The 24827-nt window shown below is 36.2% G+C and overlaps 1 protein-coding gene across 1 annotated transcript in view; it reads left to right on the forward strand.

The window, feature by feature from the left end:
• RARB (retinoic acid receptor beta) overlaps positions 1-24827 on the forward strand; it is a 531514-nt gene that overhangs the window by 165439 nt on the left and 341248 nt on the right. The window contains exon 3 of the mRNA XM_081071630.1: positions 3288-3743. Coding sequence (XP_080927756.1) covers positions 3566-3743 — 178 coding nt within the window. The 5' untranslated portion in view covers positions 3288-3565. The remainder of the gene's footprint in view (positions 1-3287; positions 3744-24827) is intronic.

A 24827-nucleotide genomic window follows, 5' to 3' on the forward strand; every position in this document is an offset into this window, starting at 1 on the left:
TATTTTTTCTTCTAAAATGTTATTTTCAGCATTTTTTCATATAGTATCTTTTTCTAAAATACTTGTTTTCTGAACAGCACAGTTGAAGAAACTTATTTAAAACCTACTCCACTTCTCTTGACCCCTTTCACAGATGATGAAACTGATACCTAGGGAACTCTTACGGGTTGTAGATCCAAGACCTCCTGACCCAGTCCCCACTTCCATCCCCTCTTCCACCCCAGCTCCTGTTTGCTTTCCCTCAGGTGGTGAAGGAAAGAACTCTGAATGAGCCCAAACTCAAATCAGGCTTAAAGAAAAAAAAAAAAAGCACTGCTAATACGAGTGACCATCTTTTTTTCCCCTAAAACCCTGAAACAAAGGAAATTCTCTGCTTCCAGGAATAGCCTTAATCAGTCACATATGTGAACACAGACCCAGTGACTGTTCAGTTTTCCACCAACATAACAGGATTTTCCAACACATTGATTTTTTTTTTCTTTTGCCTATTATCAGTATCAGTATTTTTTTTTTTTTTTTTTTTAAAGATCCTAGACATGATCCCAGACCTTTCAACCAGGCAGGCAGGATGCGGAAAATCTGCAGTGTTTGAAAGCAAAGAGAAATAAAGGATATTGAGGGTAGAAAGAATCCCTGGTTGGTAAAAACAAACAAACAGCTTTAAAAATCTAAGAATTGTGCCCTGAGGGGGTGGGTTTGCTGAACTGTCAGCTCTACCAGTTAATGAGGTAGTTTGTCTAATGGAAATAGAAAAGACCATTTATAACAATGCTGGGCTTTGTGTGTGTGATTTAAAAATCAAATTGAGTGGAAATGCAGCAAACACTAAATGACATTGTTTATTTTCTAATTAATTTGGTACAAACTACAAAATACAAGTGTTATATATATTAGATGGTATGTGATTTTTAGAAGAGAAAGCACTGGAAGGATTCACCTCTCATAGTCCATTTACTTTCTTTTCATCAGAGAAACAAATTGTGCTTTGAAAGCTTGAAAAGGACATTGATATTATGGATGGGACATCACTTTTGGAGTTAAGTGTGTTACAAAAGCGACCCAGGAATGTAGTCTCCTTTGTAAGTTTCCGTGGAGTTCTAGGGAGTCTGAGACCATATGGTCTGACTGTTGATGATGTTCATTTTTAATATTAATAAACCAAGTATTCAATGCCCTGGGGAGGGTGTCAGCTAAGTGAGGACAGCCGCTCACATCACAACTGCTCATGGACTTTTTCCTCTGTGGGGTACAAGTAGGACAACAAGGGACTCGGTATAAATATATGCACAACATCGTAGAAGGGAAAGAGCAGGGATGGTAGAACCAGGCAGATATAGGTGCAAATCCTGGCTTAGCCACAGACTGACTGTAATACTGGGGCAAGTCATTTCAACTCACTGAGACTTAGTTTTCCCATCTAGAAAATAAAGATGATAATAACTGCCTTTTGGGACTATTCTAAGAGCTACAGCTTTAAGCTCATAAGTGAAGTGCATGACACGTGGTAAAGACATAAATGGACGTTGCTATTTATTAGAACATTTTAGGGTTTTAATAACCAAACTGGCAACTTCACAAACTGAGAAATCAGTAAGCTTTCATGAGTCTTTGTTCTCAAATTTATCTAGATCCTACTATCTCTTCTTTTCTTCCATGACAAAAGTTTTAGTTCTCATATCCTTTTCCTAGGAATACTGTGATGTGTTCTCCTCCCCGCCCTTACCCCAAAGCCACTTGTCCATTCCAGAAAGCTTTGTGCTCAGAAGCATATCATTTGATGGGCTGATACATGTGTTTACAACAAATAGTGTTTACTGTTTACCTAGCGTTTACTCTGCACCAGGTACTGTTCTTCTTTTAGTATTACCTCGTTTAATCCTTACAACACCCCTCTGAAGTAACACCCCTCTGAAGTATTATTATCCCAATTTTATAATAAAAAGTGATATATTGAAAGGTAAGGTAGTTGTCCAAGGAACAGAGCCAAGATTTGACCTAGGCGGTGTGGTTCTAGAATTAGGCTCTTAACAACTACTTTATGCTTGCCTTGAGATATTGTTCTTGCTTTGTGCCACATGGGTTTATATTTGAGGCTTCCCATTCAGTGAGCTCCAGAATTGGGGACTTTTACTGAATATTGCCAAGGTAAACCTATGAAAGTCACAGCAAGTCCCACCTAAGAATCTATTTCAGTCTTCTTTCATTCCCAATCTCAAAGAATTATAAATGCTGAGCATCCCTAAACTGTCCTTTTTTGGGGACAGGGTAGTTTTACTCTGCTGAACAACATGACCTCAATTAGGAGCTGTTAAAATTAGAAACTCCGTGAGAGCAGGAAAAACATTAGCATTGTTCTACTATATATATCTATGTCTACTGACTACATCAGCACCTACAACATCATAGTAAGTTAGGATTTGATTGACTGATGGATGATTAAATGGATGGACAAATGGATGATGGTTGTATGGATCAATTGATGGATAGATAGATGGATGTGTGGGTGATGTGTATACTGTTGATGATAAGGAACTGATATAAAGTATTTCATTGATCTTTGATGGCTGTATCTCTTACTTATCTTTCATTAGATTACAGTTTTCTTCCACGATTATATTGATCTTGTTGGGTATGTCATTCCAAATGGCTGCATTAAAATTCAAACTTGTTCATATGAATTCTACAAACCTTGGAAGACCATAGGTTAGGACAACATTAAACAATCCATTTCTTTAAAAGAAGCAAGAAAATCATTCATTCATTCATTCATTCATTCATTCATTCATTCATTCATTCAACCATTCAGTGAATATTTATTGAGCATCTGTTGCCTGTCAGGTAATCTTATAGGAGCTTTAAACATAGCTGTTAACAAAACAAATAAAACTGCCCTCCTGGTGAATACATCCTAACGGGGGAGAGAGAGAAAAACAAACACTCTCACGTGTGGTGTGATGGATCATGTTGTTTAAGTGCCATGGAGAAAAGTTAAGCAAGATGAAGATTATAGGAATGACGGTGGGTAAAGATTGCTATTTGCATCAGATAGAGTTATTTTGAACTTGTACATAAAATTTGTTCTATATTAGAATATGAAATTTAAGAATATTAAAGTAGTTGAGTGTAGAAGGAACAAATGAGAATAGGAGACATAGATTAATAATAGAGATTTTTCAAATAATAGCTTGATTAAGAGAAAAATATTTTTGACTTGTGTTATATATATATATATATATATGTATATATATATATACATATAATATACACACACTTTTTTTTTCTTACAGGATTAGCAGCTCCAGACTTTTAAATTCATATCATTTCCCAGCCTTAAACTGAGAAGCTGAACAAAAAAGAGATCCTTCCTGTCATCAGCAAAGCAAAATGAGAGGTGGAAAAACCATGTTGGGAAGAAGCAAGGTCATCTGTTGAACTGTCTTGCCTTTGGTCCAGAACACAACTCAGACTCAACTCTTGCCCTGAATTGACATCTCCAACTTTGGTTCAAGGCCTGAAGTGATGTGTTCCCACCTCAGAGCACCTTCCATTCTGTGAGTCCTGAAACATGACCACCAGTAGCCACACATGTCCCGTCCCGGCAGTGAATGGACACATGACTCACTATCCAGCTGCACCCTACCCATTACTCTTTCCGCCAGTCATCGGAGGACTTTCCCTGCCTCCTCTCCATGGACTTCATGGCCACCCTCCTCCAAGTGGATGCAGTACCCCATCACCTGCAAGTAAGTACCACTGGAGTTTGCTCTCTTTTCTCTTGGTTGATTGGCTTAATGGACCTGAGAAAACAGGACAGTTCATCTCCAGGGTAAGTTTTCATATGTTGGGTGTTGTTTTCTCTTGGTCTAGAATTGTACTTTTACTTCTATTGGCAGAAATATCATTTGAAACCAGATAAATCGTGAATTTTAGAATTTGGTCCATTCAAAAAGACACTGGTATTTTGCTTAATTTCATAAAATGTAAACACAAGTAGTCAGCATATGTGACCAATATACCTGAAGAAATTGGCTACTTGGTATATAATGTGAATAGTGAATTAGAATATGGTACCATAAAAATCACTAATAATAATCCTAGGTTGAACTTCAATTTTGGTAGTGAGGTCTCCTTTGAATCTCTCATTCATTTTTCTGGTACTCATAATATCAGTAATTACTCTCAACTTCCCAATGACTTTTGCTACAAATTCATATCACATAAGCTTTTTGAATGTCCTTGATCACTTTTGACTGTACTGAGCTATTTCTTACTTCTAATCATCTCTAAAATGTTGGGTATAAAGTATTATAAAATAAAAGTAATCAGATTTAGAATTCTTTAAGACTGATATGACTTACTCATAGGAAGCATCTATACCACGTAATTGAAAAAAAAACAAGCATGGTTAAGGACAAACTATGGTAGCCAGTGAGCTCTCCTACCTTTTAGAAACAGGTTGCCTCATTTGGTATCTGGAGGTAAAAAGGCATATTGATCCCATTGTGCTGTATCAGGTACCTATAGCATGTACTCCAGATTCTTCCTGGTCTATAGCTCAACAGGAGCATTTCAGAGCTCTTCCTGGTGATTATTTTGTGTTTTGCTGCTCTTTAAGGAGTTCCTCTAGATATTGGCTTGGTACTTAGAAGTACTTAAGTTTTCTGTATTGTGGTCTTTGTACCTTATCTTCGCCCTTCTACTACATCCTTAGCTCACTCGGAGCAGGGAGTCATCCCACCTAACAAAGATCCCTTAGCTCCTGGTACAGAGCCTTCCGAAATAGTAGGAGATGGGTGTTTAGATATTTGCATGTTTAAATGAATGGATAGGCAGATAAACAGATGGACAAAGAGCCATTTAATGCAGAGATGTTGATTGCAATCACAGTATTATCATGCCTGACGTATGCAGACTTGTCTTCCTTCTTGGAATAACATAATTATAATTCTTCCCTTATGTATTTTAGATTTCTGTCCAGAGTATATGATCTATAAAGTCTTTTAAAATGCTTAATAGCATTCTCCCATGCATCTCAAGTCCAAATTGAAACTAGATGTAACCGAAGTAGTTTCTTAGCTATCAGGAGAGATGGAAAGAGTACCTGTATTCAAAATATTTTTCCCCAAATGCAAATAGTATAATGAAGTTACTTTCAGCTAACACATGAAGGGGCCTGACTAAATGCTTGCTAAAGCTATAAAAATTTCACCAAAGAGCCTCTGTATCTAATTCCATAGCTTAGCCAGCCTGAACGACAGTACCTTCTAAAACATTTCTTTCCTCATATCAGAAGTATTCGTATGCATATATTTTGTTGATGTAATCAAGGAATTAAGACTTGAGTATTATTTCCATCCCTTATCTAATCTTACAGATGACAAACTAAGGCAGCTGCAGCCCCTGGGTGCCCACAAGCAAATCCCAGCAACTTTGGGCTTCTTTGGTTACTGATTTTAAGAAAAATGCAGAGCATTGTGAATGGAAGGGTGGGTGAGATCTTTGGGCTGATTTGCACCCCTGAACACTTGAACAGGTCCTCAATACACAAAACTATCACACATCTATTTGCAGATATTGTTAGCTCAAATAATTCTGCAGAGCAGTGCTTGGCATACTATAGCCTATATGCCAAATCCAGCCCACCATCTGTTTTTGTAAATAAAGTTTTGTTGGAGCACATCCACACTCATTTGTTTAAATATAGTCTGTGGCTGCCTTCATGCTACAATGTTAGACACCGTATAAGCAAAAAAATCTCTTGTTCTTTCCAGAAAAATTTTGCTGACCCCTGTTAAGGAGGTTAAGAGCATTGGGATAGAAGTCAAATCTAGAATCTAGTCAGGCTCTGTCTCTAAGTAATGATATCAGCTCTTCAAATTTCTTCCCCCAATCTGAGTTTCAATGGCTCAGCATGTACCCTGGATGTGCTGGGCTCTATCATATCTAAAGCTCCTTTCACTTCTAAATACAAGGTTATTCTTTTCATTTCACAATGACTAATAAAGCACAAGATGCCACGACTATTAGATTAAACGATATTGCAATTACCGTTTTTCTTGATCAAGATTAGTCAAAATCTTGGCAATTTCATATGTTTCACCCTTTAGAAGGAGAAGGTTTACTGTTCAAAAAAAGTGGGTACAAAATTGATGACAACTTCTGAGGGCCTTGGGGAGAGGGTGCTGAGTAACTGTGTCTTGTAAGGTGGCTGGAGAAGGGAAAGAGGACAAGGTACAGAAAGTTCAGGCTGGAAACTTCAAAGTTGATTTACTTCATAACCCTGGCTAATACCTTGTTTTATTATTTTTTTATTATTTTTTTGAAAGCCACTCACATGAAAATTATTGAAAGATGCCACAGTTAATATACAGTCTATTATTGGCCCTTGAATACGGAGTTTTCTTTGTTACAGATTGTGTTTTAGAAAGACCAGGGAACAAGGGTAAAGTCGTAAAAGTTACACACAGACTTTCCCTTGGCTAAAAATAAACTTCAAGTTTTATTCATGTACTGAGGTTAATTAGGGAGGTAGCCAAATTCTGTAAAGTCTCGATAACTAGCAAAACACATGCTTGAGTGGAAAAGCCAGCTAATCTGGAATGCAAAGGAAACAAATGTGTTGGGGAATGACTCCATAAGGAGGGTCATGTCATTGAACTACAGAGTTTGATGATGCTTCTTTCATTATTTGTCCACATCTAGATTCTTCAGCTCAGAGAGGTAGAATAAATTCTCCTGCCCTGAAGCAAGTTTCTTTTAGCACCATGTAATTATAAAGACTCAAGAACCTTCTCCTTCAAATGTGAGTGAGAGCAATTTCCTTAGCAGCTGTTGATTTACACCCACTCCTTACTCTTCCCACCATTCACTCCTGATTCTCTGGTCAGCTTGTTCTGCTAGATTAGAACCTGAACTCTGTGTATTTAACCTCTCTCTACCTATAGTACACATGTCCCCATTCCCACATATAAAGATGTCCTTGACCTGACATATCAGTTATTCAACCGCTCTGAATTTCTCTCCCATCAATGATAAAATATTTTTATTTAAAGAATAGTCTTTTCTAATAATCATATTCACATCTTTGCAGGGATGAAGTTAGTGTATAAATTAGAAAGAAAAGTTGTACTATAAATGGATAAAACAAAATCATCTCCAAAGCCTTTCAACTCTAGCAGGTGATGAGTCCGTGTTCTATAGCTCAGATTTTCTTCTGGATTCCATGCTGTTTGCAAGCAAATAGCCCATATTTCCTTGGTTGGTGCCAATGGTGGACCCTGATCTCTACAGCATGGGATACTTAGCTATTGGTATGACCGTTTGTGACAATTCAGAGGTAAAAATTTTGCCACTTTTCAGAAACTCTGCTCTCCAGAACCTTCTACCTTAAAGGGAAAAAAAATGATTTGCAGGAGAGAGGTGAACTTAAAGCATCTTCTAAGTGTGCACATTCTTGTCTTTGCATTCTGACTTCATTCTTATATCATGGAGTCTCTATAAGCTTAGAAATCAGGAAACATACAAGAAAAGAGGGAGTTAAAATAGGTAATAAAAGGCTGACTTATATTAAGCACCTCCTGTATAATCCACTGAGCATTTAACATATATCATTCATAGTCTTTTGTAACAGCCTCCTAAATATTGCTAAAGAGCAGCAGTCCCATTTTATGGATGAAGACCATAAGGTTTAGAGAAAGTCAAGGGCTTACACAATTAGTTAATATTGGAGTCAAATTCCAAGCCCAAATCTTGGATCCCCAAAGTAGATGTCTTTCCCTGTGTGTTTGGACAATGAGGCCAACTTAACCCCTCAGATAATCACATAGGTCCAAAATAGGTTGGTATCTCTTTCCCATGATACTTCAGGGAGTCCTTGGAGATGAAAAGTTTAAAAGACCTTACAACCTCATTAGTTTCACCAACTGCTGTGGAAGCAGCTATCGGTTTTCATCAAAATGGAGAGATGAGGGTGGGCTCCTTAGTCAGAGAGTCACTGTGGCTGCCTCTACTCAGTTCTGTCCTTTGGGCTGAGAGCTTGTCACCTTCAGGCACGCTTGACTTCCAATGAGAGAGAAGCCTGGTACGCTATGCCAGGGAACACTCAAAATTTAATGTTACTGAGCTCTCTGTGAAAGTTGGACAACTGTCCGTCTGTCACTCTTTATGTTCCTTTCATGGCTGCTTGTTCTGTTTTATTGCTGCACATGTGCTTTTTTATAGGTTGTTGTAAGCTGGAAAATATTGTTAAGAGTTTTGGCTTTAGAGCCTCTCTCAAAATGATCGGAGTTTAACTCCAGCGTCTTAAAATGAGAGTTCTTTTCCCCTGCTTCTTTAATGATCAGAAAGTGCTCTCCTGTCAAAATCGCAAAATAGGGTATTCTCTTTAAAAAAGCCCAACCTTCTGGAGAGACAGACTGTGAGTCTCGGAATTACCAATGACAGGACATAAAATGAGTCTTATTCCTGTATCTTGTCTTAAACTAAGAGCAGCCTTGATACCCAACTTGTCTAAAGCGAAGCCAGATTGGACTTCCTTAATGCATGTTAATGGCAATTGGCCCAGAGGTGTTGAGCATGTTTTAAATATATGTAGATTGATGGCAACTAAAAGCAGCTCATTAATTCCTATCATCCATCACCTTTTGCTCTGTGGTCTTATCTTCTTTCTACTGCATGTTGTATTTGTCCTTAACCATACACAGTGACCCTACTAGACAGGGACGCATCTAATTTTAAGATGCTTGGGGTTTAGTATGTTGTTGGTATTTAGCAAATACAAAATATGTATGTGTATATACATGCCGTATATATACATCTTTCCCATTTTTAAGCCAAATAAAAATAAGGTAAGATAAAGTAAAACAAACTTGTTAAAATTTTGAGTAAACTCAGTTATAATAATTTTGCCCATTTCATCTGCCTTTGGGCATTGGGTATCTTTGAAGTTCTGAGGCTTAGGGAGGTAAACGCTTTTACCTGAATGTTTTAGAAATAGAGTTTACACTTTTGGAATGATTGAAAAATTCTACTGGCCTTGTATAGGCTTAGAGCCACGTGTGTATTATGTAAGAGTTTATTCTTTAAAGGAGGACAGGTATTGATTATTTGCATACAGTGCCTCTCTTCCCTAAAAATAAAGGAATCTTTGTGTCTTCTTCTTGATATCTGTATAATTTCCCCAGACTCTGGTTGAGTACAATGTGTAATTCTTTGAACAGTCCTAATGAGGAGCTGGGCTCTTTCTGTTTGTTGAACTTCACCCCAAAGGAATCAAGAGTATGTGAACATGAATTAGGAACAAAAAGATTATTGTTCGATTTTATCAAATTAACAGGAATGCCCAAAGGAGAATCTTAACTCTAGAAATGTGTTCTTAAATAGAACTAGACTTTCTGTAGAGACTATCATAAAAAACAGGAATGGATTTACCTCTAAGTTATCCTGTCAATGATTTTTCCTAAGGAAAGCATGTTTGGAAGAATATATACCAAAAAAAAAAAAAAAAAAAAAAAGGAAGAATAGAGAAAAGAGAGTGATGGTGTAGAGCTCATATTAGAATTATAGAATTCCTTTTTATATTTTACTTATTAAATAGTTAAACATACATTTAAAAAAAAACATTTTGACCCTATGAAAATTGAACTTCTGAAAATTGGAATCATTACAACATTTGGCTATAATATACGAGAATTTCCATGTGTTCCAAATTTCTGTCTTGATGAATTCATCAATCTACAGCTCCTATATATTTCAGATGGTATGTTTTGCTCTTAATGAAGAAAATCCCATTCAGATGAACTTGAGTGATGGGAGATTAACCTCTGTACAGGTAGATGGACATAAAGACAAATGGAATTGCCACCAGGTGGCCACACTCTGGGCCATCTTCGGGATGGATCTCAGGCAATCCCACAGAAACTCCAGCATTTTATGCTGTGTCATTAAAGTGATACAGCTCCCTATTCTGTCTTTACTTCTCTGTTTTCCACTTTGGTTCCCTCTGACATTTGAATAATTCTTGGTAATTTAAACTGGAAATAGAGGGAAAGGGCAAGGAGGGTGGGAGAGAAAGAGAAAGAAACAGACAGACAAGAAGAAAGACAGAGAGAGACTAATTAATTCTGTTATTTGAACTCCAGGTCACCTCCAAGAACTTAAGGCCACCAGGCCAACCATGGCCAGGTGGTAGTGTCAGCTGTCTTTTTTTTTTTTACATTGTCATGAGAATAAGTACAAAAAGTAGCTACCGTTTGTTAGTGTGCTACAAATGTTCCCTCTATCTGCCAACTGGAAAAGAGAACTAGAAAAACAAAGACCCAGGTACCATCTTTTGTACGGTTGCTCAGACAAAAATAGTGGGACTATGTAAGAACTCTTCTTGCTCTGACCAGAGCCACTCTTCTTTTTACAACTCTGTGTTAGCTGTGGATATCAAGACCATAAAAATATTTTAAAAACACTTTTTTCTGTCTTCAAGGAACTTGCACTCCTATTGGGAAGTCAAAATCACCTAAAACCATTTGGACCTAAAACCCTGATGCTCTTTGCCCTCAAAGGCCTTGATTTTGTAAAACTTGTAACATCTCCTCTCACCCACACAACTGGTGTGCATACTTTGATTAATCACACATGTCCTATTCTGCTGTCTTTACTTGTTTTTGAAACTTTTCCTTTTCTGCTCCTCTGTTAACCTGATACCTGATACTTATCAGAAACTCATTTAAGGTTTGTGGAATGACTGAATCAGTAGTTCTCACTGGTTGGGAATTTTGAAAATGTCTGATTATGCTTTGGGATGTCACAGTGAGGGAGCAGGCGAAGAGGCTGAATGTCCTGCACTGTGTGCAATAGTTGCAAATAATAAAGAATTACCTCACATCCTTGTGACTTCCCAATGTCCCACCAGACATTTATGTTAAGAGCCTCCCCAAAATAAATATGATTAACTAAACCTAAGCCATAACTCCATTTCACATATAAATGCAAAATATTGTGTGCTTTGATTATACCCTGAATTATTTAGGACTATAATTGCTGTGTAAGTCAAGTGTAGGCTGATCTTTCATTTGGAACATTTCTAAGAGTCATCCACCATTTCAGAAAATCATGACACTCATGACTGCTATTCTTGGTATTTGAGTCACCAATACCACACGTTTTTATGAATCTGCGTTTGTAGCTAAAGCATTCACTGTAGTTCTGCATATAGGGGCAAGCATCTTACCAGTTCTTTAGGCCTGAGAATTTACACATTGAAATGACTATTATTTTATCATAAATTGCTTTCTGTGAATTCATCCTGACTATTACAGTCAGGGAATTATATTACCTTATATGAAATTATATGTGTAGGTGGACTATATTATCTATAACTTTCATTTTGAAATAGTAGAGCAGGTGTTATAAAATGTTACTAAAAGAAATATTACATCCAAAATGTTGATTACTGGGATGAATGGATGGATGGATGGATGGATGGATGGATGGATAAATACATGAATGAATCAGTGAAAAAGAACTAACAGTGTTAAGTAAGCTGCTTAGACAGTAAATGATCTACCTTTTGAAAGGAGAGTAAGCAAGTCTATAAGTGAAATTCCCAGGGAGAGGTTTGCATAACCAAATTCAATGATTTTGCATGGCACTGGCAAAAGCCATATGCACAAGACCCACAGAAAGTAGGAAACTGTTTTAAGTTTCCCATCTTGGATGGCATGTGTTGTTGGCAAAGAACCATTCAGCCCTAGCCTCCATTTCTTGATGTATAACCAATGTTCCCAAGGTATACAAAATGGTATCGAATGTATTGTTATTCACGAATTCACCCTTCCGATATTTATTTAACACATGCATGTTAGATATTGCAGTAGGTACTTCAAAGTCTGTCTGATGGTTTTCTGGGTAAATCCGTCAGGGTGATTGGTTCTCATTTGTGTGTCATGTGAGATTCTATCTCCAATGAGATGCCATTTTAAGATTTACCAGGAAAAACTTATGGGACTTTAATGGATCGAATTGCATCACCCAAAAAGATGTTGAAGCCCAAATCCCCAGTATCTGTGAATGTAACTTTACTTAGAAATAGGTTCTTCTCAAATGATCAAGTTAAGATGAGGTCATCAGAGTGGGCCCTAATCCAACATGACTGTGTCCTTATAAAAATGAAAAATTTGAACATGGAGATAGAGATACAGGGAGAATGCCAAAGTGAAGGTTGGAGTTACACTGCCACAAGACAAAGAATGCAAAGATTACCAGCAAACCACCAGAAGCTTGGGTAAAGGCGTGGAACAGACTGTCCCTCAAAGCTCTCAGAAGGAACTAACCCCTCCAGCTCTGTGATTTTGAACTTTTAACCCCCAGAACTTTTTCTGGTACTTTATTATATAATATAACAGTACATATAATATAATAGTAGCCCTAAGAAACAAATAGAGACTATAACTAAGCACTATATCTTCTTACCACTGAAGAAGAAAAACTATGCTTTTGATCTTTTCCCCCTTTAATGTATCTGATAATTCAGCTTTTTCATGATTTTATCCTCACAGTGACTTTCTTTTCTGTATTATATGGCTTCCTTGGCTGGATGGAACAAATGAATAATGTTTCAGGAATGTTTATTTTCTTTTTCTTCATTGTCAATCTTTCTTGGTTCTGGCAGATGCAAATCCATTGTCATGAAACACAATGTTTACAATTTTTTAAAAATTAATTTCTATTCCTCTGGCTTTCTTTTGGTACTGTCCTTGGATATTAAACTCCCATCCCCTTTCTTGACCTCCACATGTCTTCTTTAATATTGATTTTACTTTTAATTTTAAAGACTTTACCTCAAAACTCTGCAGGGTTTCCCATCAGTGTCATTGGAGCCTGTGGGATTCTCCAGAAGAATCATTCCTATTATAAATTCATATTTCAAGTTCCAGTCACTGAGGGATTATTGGTGGCAGTGATCTTATCATTATAATTATTGGTTATTTATTTTCTTGAACATTACTTTATTGGCTTATCTGGCAATCCCTGCTACCCTTACTTCAATACTATATTCCTTCTCCTTTATACTTAGAACTACTTTTGTTATACAATTAGTTCCATGCTCTGTGTTCTGGTCTTTACATAGACCCCCATTAGTTCTCCACATCTGGGATCTTTTAGTTCCTTATGACAAAAGTCCTTTAAAAAAATTTTTGAGGCCACCTAAAGTTACACCACATGTAAACTCTACCTAAGGATTTTGGGCTTCACTAAACCCTTCCCTCATTAACTTTGCCTTCAATGAAGTGGATATCTGGACCACTGTTTGCTTGTATAATAAGATGAATTAAATTTAATAACATGGAAGTCTGCATATATAGAGTTACTCTTTTTCAATCTGTTACCAGAATCTCAGAAAAAAACATTATACTTATGAAAATGACTACTTTCCAACGAGAATATATATTGTTAATACTGAGCTATTTTGCCAAACGCCCATAAGCTTTGCAAATGTTTACACAAAATAAAACATTTAGGGCATTTTTGAAACAAGGACAGTGGTCATCTGTCACCCTGTGGACACTGATGACAGTAATAAGCTATTTAGTCTTGATTTCCTGGTTAATCATGCAATGAGATGCTGTAAGAGATACTGTTCAGAGACTACCCCTAACCTCAGGAAGCTTACCGTTGAAGACAAAAGTACTAATTAGGAAATGTTCATCTTGTTGAACCAAAAGTGTTGTTAATGCAGATAATTTGGGGGAGATGGCATGGGAGGGTAGGAGTTTGGAAATGGGGCAAGAGATGTTACTATTTCCAGACCCCAATCTGTGTCCTTGAACATGGTGGTTTTTTGTTTTGTTTCGTTTGTTTGGTTTTGTTGGTTTATGCTTCAGCATCCTTGCCTGTAAAATATGGATAATAATGGTACGTACAAAGGGTTGTGATGAGGTTGTCATCTATTTATACATGTGAACTACTTATAACAATAGAACCTCAATAAATAATAGCAGTCATCGTTAGACTTAGATGTTCTATAGTCAGAATCTGTCCACTCATAAGGAAAAACCTTAGTGGTCACAAGATTATCATTCCATTACCTGTTCAGTCTAAAAATTGCTTCCCAAAAGTACAGGTTGTTCTACATGCACATGTACTTTTCCATATTTCTTAAACATCTAGATTAGGCGTGTGTAAGTTCTCACTTCACAGTTTCTACCCTGTCAAGACTTGCCTTTAAATTTCAAAGTTCTCCAGGAGGTGATCCTGAAATTGGGTATTGGAGCGGACTCCTTTTCATGAGTAACCATGACCTGCTGAGTAATTTTGCGTTTATCACAAAGAGTTCACATCCAAGAAATACATGTGCATTTAACTTTTTCAGATGAACGGCCTTCAGAGTCAAGGAACTTAGCCAAGGCGGAACCCTCCTTCCTTTCTAGGGCTTCCAGCCTCTCCAGGTCACTTTGTCTCTATGAACCATTTCAAATAATGCTTGATTTAATTTCAGTGATGTGCATAACAAGGTACATTTCTCAAACATTATGATTTTACTTCTATTAATACCAAGCTACTCTAATGTTAATTGCTTAATTGTTATGAAGTTGGCTAATCCAAAAAAAGACACCTAAAAGAAAAAAAATTAATAATGACATTTCATAGAAGTAAATGGCAATTTAATGATGACCACATGGCTAAAAAGAAAGCAACCCTTCAGCATATTTAGTAAGCCTTTTTTATCAGAATGGTTTGATGGAATATTTGACAAAACTGGAATTTCCATGTGTTCTGATGTAAATTTCTGAGACATGAAGGGCCCTTCATATCCTCGTTAACTCCTGACCTGACTTCCTGTAAGTAATTTCAGGATTTCTTTTTTCTTCCACAAGATATCTTATTCCAGAAACAAAGTCAAAATAACAAATCAAAGGGTGCATGTGCCACTATTGATAATATTGTTTTGTTCAATTCCGAATCCCCTAATAGGTTTAAGTGTGACAATTAAATTCATGAACTTGTTGCAATGATGTTGCTAACCTTTTATGATATCAGGGAGATTATTCATTATGAATGTGTACCAACTGGACAAACAGTTAACCAAGTTTACTATTTGAAGGTGCTGAAAAAGCTGCATGAAAAAATTAGACGACCTGAACTTTTTGCAAACAATGCATGGCTCTTGCATCACAACAATGCACCAGCTCACACGGCACTGTCTGTGAGGGAGTTTTCAGCCAGTAAACAAATAACTGTATTGGAACACCCTCCCTACTCACCTGATCTGGCCCCCAATGACTTCTTTCTTTACCTGAAGATAAAAGAAATATTGAAAGGAAGACATTTGGATAACATTCAGGACATCAAGGATAATATGACAACAGCTCTGATGGCCATTCCAGAAAAAGAGTTCCAAAATTCCTTTGAATTGTGGACTAGGTGCTGGCATCAGTGCAGAGTTTCCCAAGGAGAAGTACTTTGAAGGTGACCATAGTGATATTAAGCAATGAGGTATATAGCAGTTTTTCTAGGATGAGTTCATGAAATTAATTGTCTGACCTCGTCTACAAATTGCTGCAAAAGTTAGCGTCATCTTTAGTACTTGACACAATTTTTGATCCCCACTTTGAGAACAGAAAAGAGATATGTGTCTGGTGCTGCGAAGTGCTGTGGAGTAATGGAAAAAGCCAAGGCTTGACTCTGGGAATTCAGCACTCCCATTGCAAACACAATGAACAAAGACAGAATATATAAAAATATAAAAAGAATATGTAAAGAACTTTTACAACTCAGAGGAAAAAGACAAATAATCCAAACCAAACATAGACAACAGACTTCATTTTACTAAAAAGAATTAAAATTTCCCATATAAACTTTACATTTCAAATCACAATAACCATGCAATGCCATTTTATATCAAAGTTGCAAAACTTAAGACATTGCCAAGTACTGGAAAGTATGTCAATCAACAGATACCCTGGGATTATTGCCCTTGAGAGTGTAAATTACTATAATCACCTGAAAAATGGCTTAGTACTAGCCTTTCAAATTGAACATTCAGATTTCCTGACCAAGCAATTTCTCTTCTAGATACTATCCTAGAGAAACTCTTTAATATGAATACCAGCGTTCATGTTTAAGAGTGTTCACAGTAGCACTGTTCGTAAATTGTAAAAAAAAAAAAAAAAAAATAGACATCATCCAAATATCTATGAACAGATAAATACAAAATTAAATTATGGCATAGTCACTAAATTTAATTGTATTCATCAGTGAAAACAAGTTATAGGCAACAACATGGGTATATGATACAAACATAATATTGAGAAAAAACAAATTCTTTGAGACTACACATAGCATGCTAACATTTTATAAATCTAAAAGAAACATTGTTTAGAAAAATATATATTTGTAATAAAAACTAAACATTAAAAAATCAGGGGAATAGTAAAGACAGAATTCAAGATAATAGATATCTCCTAGGGGTTAAAGGGAATAGGCAAGTAGATAGGATAGTGAAGGGGCACATGGAGTGCTGCAGCAGAAGGGATAGAGTCCTAATTCTTAAATATTTATTTTTACTAATTATACAAGATGTATGTATGTTATATGCTTCACTTATTTTTGTAGCTATGAAGTGTACATAGAAAGATGAGGAAAAGCTATGACTATGACTACATATATCCTTCATGTGTTAGAAATAGACAGGAGAAAGGAAAAGTGGAGAAAAATGACAATAGCCTGGAACAGAAAATTCACATATTAAAAAAAAGGTGGAGCAAGCATCGTTCAAGTCTCGCCTCCGGTGGTTGTCATGTCTAAGTCAGTCTCCCAAAGAGCCTGAACAGCTGTGAAAGCTCTTCATCGGAGCTTTGAATCAACCAACGAGCGTCTGAGGAGCCATTTTGAGCAGTGAGGAATGCTCACAGACTGTGGGGTGATGAGAAACCCAAGCACCAAGTGCTCCAGAGGCTTTTGATTTGTCACCTGTGCCACTATGAGGGAGTAGACACAGCCATGAAGGCAAGGCCACACACGGTAGAGGGAAGAGTTGTGGAATCAAAGAGGTTTGTCTCAAGAGAAAATTCCCAATGACCTGGTGTGCACAAAACTGTGAAAAAGAGTTTTGTTTGTGGAATTACAGAAGATACTAAAGAACATCAGCTAAGAGATGATTTTGAACAGTTTGGGAAAATGAAGTGATTGAAATCATGACTAACTGAGGCAGTGGCAAGAAAATAGGCTCTGCTTTTGTAACTTTTGCTGACCATGACTCTGTAGACAAGATTGTCATTCAGAAATACCATACTGTGAATGGCCACAAATGTGTAGTAGGAAAAGCCCTATCTAAGCAAGAGATGGCTAGTGCTTCATCCAGCCAAAAAGGTCAAAGTGGTTCTGGAAATTTCCATGGTGGTCAAGGAGGTGCTTTTGTTGGGCAGTCACAGCTTTGGTAATGGAGGAAACTTCTGTGGTCGAAGTGGCTTTGGTGGCAGTCGTGGTGGCGGGTATGGTGGCAGTAGGCATGGCTACAATGGATTTGGTAACGATGGAAGCAATTTTGGAGGTGGTAGACGCTACAATTTTGGCCATTACAATAATCAAGCTTCAAATTTTGGACTCATGAAGGGAGAAAATTTTGAAGGCAGAAGCTTTGGCCCCTATGGTGGTGGAAGCCAATACTTTGCCAAATCATGAAACCAAAGTGCTGTGAGGGTTCCAGCAACAGTTGCTATGGCAGTAGCAGAAGGTTTTAATTACTTCTAGGAAACAAAGCTTAGCAGGGAAGGAGAGCCAGAGAAGTGACAGGGAAGCTACAGGTTACAACAGATTTGTGAATTCAGCCAAGCACAGTGGTGGCAGGGTCTAGCTGCTACGAAGAAGACATGTTTTAAACAATACTCATGTGTATGGGCAAAAAACTTGAGGACTGTATTTTTGACTAATTGTATTACAGGTTATTTTAGTTTCTGTTCTGTGGAAAGTATAAAGCATTCCAACAAAGAGTTTTAATGTTTAAAAAAAAAAAAAGGCAAGTGGCCAATAAAAGTAGTTTTCAAATTTTAGTCTTCAAAGTAATTGTGCAAATGGAAATTTAAAAATAAAATGCAAATGAAGAGTTTATTCCTTACTTATGAAATGACAAAGACCTAAAAGAAAGATCCCATTGTTTTTCAGGCGACAGAGAAATAAATACTCATATACAACCTTGATGATGAGAATGAAAATTGATCTATCCTTTCTAGGGAATAATTTTGCAGCAAATTACAAAGGCCTTAAAATATTCATAACAATGGCTTTGCATTTTTGCTCCTATGAATTTATTCCTGAGAAGTAAATGTTTTCGTGTGCTTGGGAGAACACAGATATTAGCACAGACATGTTTATAATTTAAATAAAACAAACAACTGGAGACAACCTTCGAGCTAATAAAAAGTGATTAATTAAAATATAGAGAGAATGAAAATAATAAAAATCCTTTAAAATTTTAATGGAGAAATGAATATATAGGCATGAAAATGTTCACTAGGAAAAGAAAAGTTATAGAATTAATAGAATTACGTTTTAAGTATTAAGAACATGTAATATTATTCTCTTTTAACAGAGATATATTGTATATGTTTGGGGTGTTTATGTGGGTTTAGGACAAAGTCTGGGGAGCCTATTAATATTTATTTCTGGGTAATGGGATTATCCATGATGTTTCTTTATCTTTATTCAGTGGTCATGACTATCTTGCTTATCATGGTACCCTCACTACCTAGTTCTTGGCACATAGTAAGTGTTCACTAAATAATTGTTATATGAATTAATGCATTAGATAATAACCTGTGGAATTAATTAAAATAAAATAGGGGAGACTTTTTATTGAACTAATACAGTTGTATTCCATTGAAACAAATATTCTACAGAAATCAGAATCCTTGTCTTCTAAGAGCTAAGTGTCACATTGAAGGTATTCATGTCTGATTCCACTTACCAGGGATTAACCCTTCAGAGAGACATTTGCATTTTGAAATGGTAACATTTAACTGAAATCCTGACTCTACAGTGGTAGATTTTCCAAGGAGATAACTTTGGAATGAGAAAGTTTGTACCATATGGTAGCCATGTAATCCATCCATGCCCAAATCCACTTCTGTTTCAATAGATTTCATATAGATTATAAATGTTATTAACATTACTGTCTATAAAAATCATAATTACCACCTATATGAAAAACTATATATGTTATCTCATTTTTCCTACAACAAATATATGAGGTGTTTTTTAAATTATGTTTATCTCATTTTATTTGGGGAAAAGATTTTATGACAACTTACAAAAAATTGCATGCACAAATTTTATAAATTGTAAAGAGTCCATTTGGGTGAATAAAAAATAAGTATGAAGAAAATTGGTTGAAAGTAATTTGAGGCTGGTGCATTAAAATACATCCTATGAGGTAGGTAATAAATATTGCTCAGATGACCTAAAAGTCTATCCCAAGAAGATAATTCACATGGTCATATAGTTGATAGGGTTCATAAAATGAAGTCACTCAGCCACCCAGAGAAACATAGAAGACTGTATCATGAAGCAAATCCTAATGACATAGTAAATCCAACTCTGTTTACATGTGTTTGTGTTTTTAATAATATAGGCCAAGTTAATCATTCTAAAGCTCAGTCGGTGAAAGCAGGTCCCTGTGGGATCCCACACAATGTCCCCCGGTATTTAGCTCTCTCACAATCTGAACTTAATCCAAAAATAAATATTAGAGTGTCAAAATAAATAAATGGTTTCATAGCCTTTAGGCATTTCTCCATAAAAACTATTTTTCTCAGCCAAGGATTTTTGCAAACATTGAGAAGCCATGAATTTGAGGTTACACTCCCTTGATGAGGATCTGAGGAGCTGAAGGCCTACCCCACCCCTAGGAACAGGGTTTTCACTCACAGAACAATTTTGAATCAGCTCCAACAGACACCAGGTCATGGCAAAGGTAGAGCAGCATGTTTAAAAGCATAGACTTTGGGGTCGGAAACACCTCCATTGTGTCCCAGATGTGAGACCCTTGGATAAATCACCTTACCTAGCATCTGTCCTCCTGGCATTGTTATGCCTAGGTTTTATCTGCTTGGAAGTAGGGCTAGTGTGAAGACTGAATAAAAGGATCCTTGGGAGGTACTTTGCATAGAGACTCAATTAGGTCCAATTTATCCCTTAGCATGGGTTGGTTTATTTAATAGGGAGGTAAGGAATTGGGGAAGAAGAGCTACATGAAGAACTTGAAGATAAAGTAGAAATGGAAAATAATAATATCTAGAACTAAGACTCTTTCTCATCGAAGAAAAACTACCTCAGCAGAAACCAATGTATTTTCCTCAATCAGATTAATTTTCTTTGGACGCTGGAAGGAATAGTCAATGAATGTATTCTCATGTTGCCTTACCTCTCTCAGTCCCAGGCCCCAGACACACACATTCAACAAAAACACTAATGGGAGATTCTTTTCTGTTTGTTTGTTTGTTTGTTTCCAAATGATAATGTGGTCTTTTGTGTAGTCATTAAGGTACTGCTTTGTACAACAATATGTTGTTGTTTTTATTTGGGGGAAAATATGAAGTATTTCCTAATCTTGTGGATCTTGCATTGCAGAGCACAGCAGGAGATGTTTAACTGGCAAGTACTCTCTGAGGTCACAATGTGCTACATTTTTTCATGGAAAGCTTCAACTGCTCAACTAAAGGATGCGTTTCTTTAATAGGCAAATGAAAAAGAGACTGTCAGGTGATTCCTTGAGGTATGCTTAATTAATTCCAATCTATTAATGATGGCAATTTTCTAGTTTCAAATGATAAATGGCAGTCCTTTCTAAAAGGCATCTCACAGAGAAAGGATCTTCTCCCCACTCCCAGATTTTTTTTTCCTTTGTCTGTCCATTGCTGCTCAGAATGAGCTCACATCAGTAATAGTCATAATGATTTACAAAAGTAACTCCTGTCTAATCAATTGGGACCTGGAGTTTTTACTATATTGCCAGATGTGCCATCAAAAAAAAAAAAATCATCCGGTTCAGAAACTTGTGATAAATATAGTCAGAGTCAATTAATTTCCTGAAGGCAACTGGTTGGTTGGTTTGTATGTATTTGTGTTAGAGGCCTCACCCATCTTCTTCCTGTTCTCTTTATCCGCCTTTTCCACTGTGTAGAAGACAAAAAAAAAAAAAAAAAAAAAAAAAAAAAAAAAAAAGAAAGAAAGAAAGAAAAGAATCTGTAAATACAAAATTACTGGAGGTTGGCATATATTAGAGACTCTAGCACAACTTTTGTTTCTATCATCTATTAAAAAGACATTTTAGTCCAATAAAAAGGGGAGGAGGAGAAAGTTTGAAAAGACCCACACAATCATATTTCTCATATAGACTGTCACTCACAATGCTGATGCCAACATTGCATAAATACTCAGACGTTGCCTGTGGGATAATACTCTCCCCTCTTTGATGACAGTTCCCCTCAGAATTCATGTTTGCTTCCTCTGGACCCTCATCACATGTGTTTTATATCTCTAAGAAATAATTTTGGTGATTTTACCTCATAATGTGGTAAGTGGTTTAAACATGTATTCCTCCTGCAAAACAGTCAACTAGTTAAGGATAAGTCCCATATTATCTCCAAATTCACTTAGGATGGTGCCTTTCACCAGGGAGAGTCTCACTAATTTTGTTGAATGAGGGAAAGAATCCAAAAATGGATGAATATGGGTTTTCATTCCAAACCTTGAGGCGGAATAAATGGAAAGATCCTACTGAGATTTTAAACCACTTTGCTGGGTTGTGTTACAGTAACTAAGCTGGGCAGTAACGGGGTAACTTGTATTGGGCGAAGACTTTAACTTGGTTTATACTTTCTTGCAAGATCTTGAAATGGTACCTCCCAAATTCTATATTCCTAAATTATGGTCTCTCGGTGGAGATTAAAATATCTATAATCCAGTGTAACAAGGCACAATTGTGTGCATTGATGACAAATTAAATCTTTGGGGGAAAAATTTCTCTATATTGTCTCTGATTACATAATCAAGGAATCTTACGAATTTGCTGATGTGCAGATTTTTCTTTAATGTAAGCAAGCAAGGAAGGGTGGCTTGTAAATGTGGAGAAAAAGAAGGGGGTTGGGAATGTGGGGTCTCTTAGGGGAAGAGACTGCATGTGGACTTAATACAGAGTCACAGCAGTTATTCCGGAAGCACTTATTTAAACAGCTTTGCAGAAGTGCAACGATGACTGAGCTTTGAATGTTCAAAATCTAATATTTACACAGTTCTTCTTTGGGTTTTATAGGGCATAAAGATAGGGACTTTGTGAATATCAGAATAGGAATCAAAAAACTTTTTGGTGTGATTCTTTAAGTTCAATTAAATAATGTCTCAGAGTTGAATATAGATCAAACAGAATGAAGCACCGTACCCTCTTGGGGCCCCTCATGCACTAATTTTCCCCCAGATTTCCTGCTACCCTATTAAAAGATTTTGCTTGGTGGAAATCAATGTAATTGTTTAAAAACTATTGGTCAGTCATCTTGTGGAGTTAGCTAGGTTTTCAGGGACAATATAAAAATAAAACTTAGATATTAGCCACTAAAGTTAGATTATTTTCTCATATTTATTATTAGATACAATAGCCTATAGATTATTTTTATACATGCATTTATTGAATAGAAATAGCTCATGAATGTTCTAATATTGAGACATCAGAATGTAACAGGATGTAATTTATCTAAAATATTAAAAATTAAACTGGAAAATTAAACTTTATTTTCCCACTTTTATTTTCATCTTGATCCATATGCATCCAAATTTTATATCATTGTAGTCATAAAGCAAAGACAATTTTTACTTATGGTTTCTGTTTTTTTGTATTCCAAATGCATGCTGCTTGTTGCTCTGTTGGAGGTTGCTGAGGGCATAGCTTGCTATGTATGGTATTCCGCAGTTCTCTTTATGATACATTATAGAGAAGAGATCTTTTCTATTTTCTATAACACAAATAATCATGTTTCTAGTGAGCAAAAAAAAGTTGTCTGGTTTTTTTTTAAGTTGTTTTTTTGTTATGACCATGGAGACCTATTTGATGATCACATCTTCCTTTTTTGCATTGCTACCTAGCAGGCTTAGAACCATCTTTGTAGTCCGCCTGGAATATAGGATTTACGAGAGACATTTTCCAGTCTTAACTCCCTTTGTACATTACACTTTCTTTTCCTCATTCAATTTTACATTTTCAACCAATTTGTTGTTTTCTTTTCGTTCATTTTATGTCATATGAGGCACTTATAACATTCTTTATACAAGATATTATTTCTTTTATTATTATAATGTATGCTTCAGAATTATTGTTTTACTCTGTATGATATTCTATGGAGTAGAGGTAAACCATTATATGCATCTTTAGCACTTAAATGGTTTCTATTTTTTCTACTGATACACAGAATTATAACTTTTATATCCGAGTATCTTCTTTCCCCCATTTAAAACAAATTGGTTACTTTGGATAAATTTTCAAGAATGATATGACTTGTTCAAAAGTTAAATGCTGACAATTAATGTCAATCCAATTGTGTCCTTTTTTGAAAGTAGAGGGAGGATTAATCTATAGTAAATCTGTATTTACAAGTAGACTAAAGGATATAATTATTACCGAAAATTTACTGCTCACAAGAAGTAATTGGAATTTCATGTTCCAGTCTGCTCAATAAATATATCATTTCTGTGCAGAATTAGGTCGAAATGAATCTGGGCTTCAAAAATGTGAACACAGTGGAAATACCCTCCTTGATTCATAAAAGAGAAATTATTGAAATTAAGATACATCTACTCAATAAAATAATAGACACTAAAAGTAAGCTTTTAGTATGTTTATAATAAGAATTAAAACTTTTTTTATAAAGAACCTATTATGCTCTTTAGTAATTTAGCATTTAGTAACTCTCTTCACCCATCTATGTTTTCCATCAGTGGTTCTTAACTGGGGGGTGGAACTGTCCCCCAGAAAGCATTTGGAAATATGTGGGAATTGTTGGGTTTGTCATTTACAACTGAGGGCTGCCACTGGTAACTAATGAATGCCAGCCAAGGATGTTCAACCTCTGTCAATATCTGTATTGCACCAGACAATCCTGTGCCACAAAACAAAACAAAAAACTTGTTGTGCTCAAAATACTAGCAGCCTGCATTGAGAAACACAAGTGTCTATAGATTTGGTCTTACTGAATGTTGAGCGCAGATGATTGACTTGGTGCTTGGTCCTCTGTAGACAAACACTGAGCACCTACTGTGTGCCAGTCACTCTTCTACATACTCAGAATATATGTACATCTGGGAATGAAGCAAAAAGTCAGTCAGTCCCACATGAAAGTCACATTCTAAAAAGAGGCTCTTAATAAATGTTGCTTTAGGCATATAGTTGGAAAAAGCAATATGTAAAATTTCATTCACTATGTGGCTGAATAAATAACCAAAAGGAAACTTTGAGTTACAGGGATAGAGGTCTCAAGTGGTAGCTAACATAGCAAGCAATAGAAAAGCATTACATCACTTGTTCCATTGAACCCCGCTTTTGATCTTGACTGTTTTGGCTTAGTGTGTGTCTCCCTTTTCACTTATCCCAACTTCTCCCAAACTCTTGATTTCACATTCTGCCTAATCCAAAGAAAATTAATTTCTCATGGAATGGAGTCCGACCTCCCTTTGGTATTTATATACCTCAAAGATTGTTCCAATGTAGAAAGAAGTCTTTAAAAAATCAACTTCAAAGCAAAAAAACAAATCTGTCTGCCCTGGTGTAAAAAGATAAGAACATTAAAACA

The sequence above is a fragment of the Rhinolophus hipposideros genome (assembly GCF_964194185.1).
Source record: "Rhinolophus hipposideros genome assembly, chromosome: 14".
In the NCBI taxonomy this organism is placed as follows: domain Eukaryota; kingdom Metazoa; phylum Chordata; class Mammalia; order Chiroptera; family Rhinolophidae; genus Rhinolophus; species Rhinolophus hipposideros.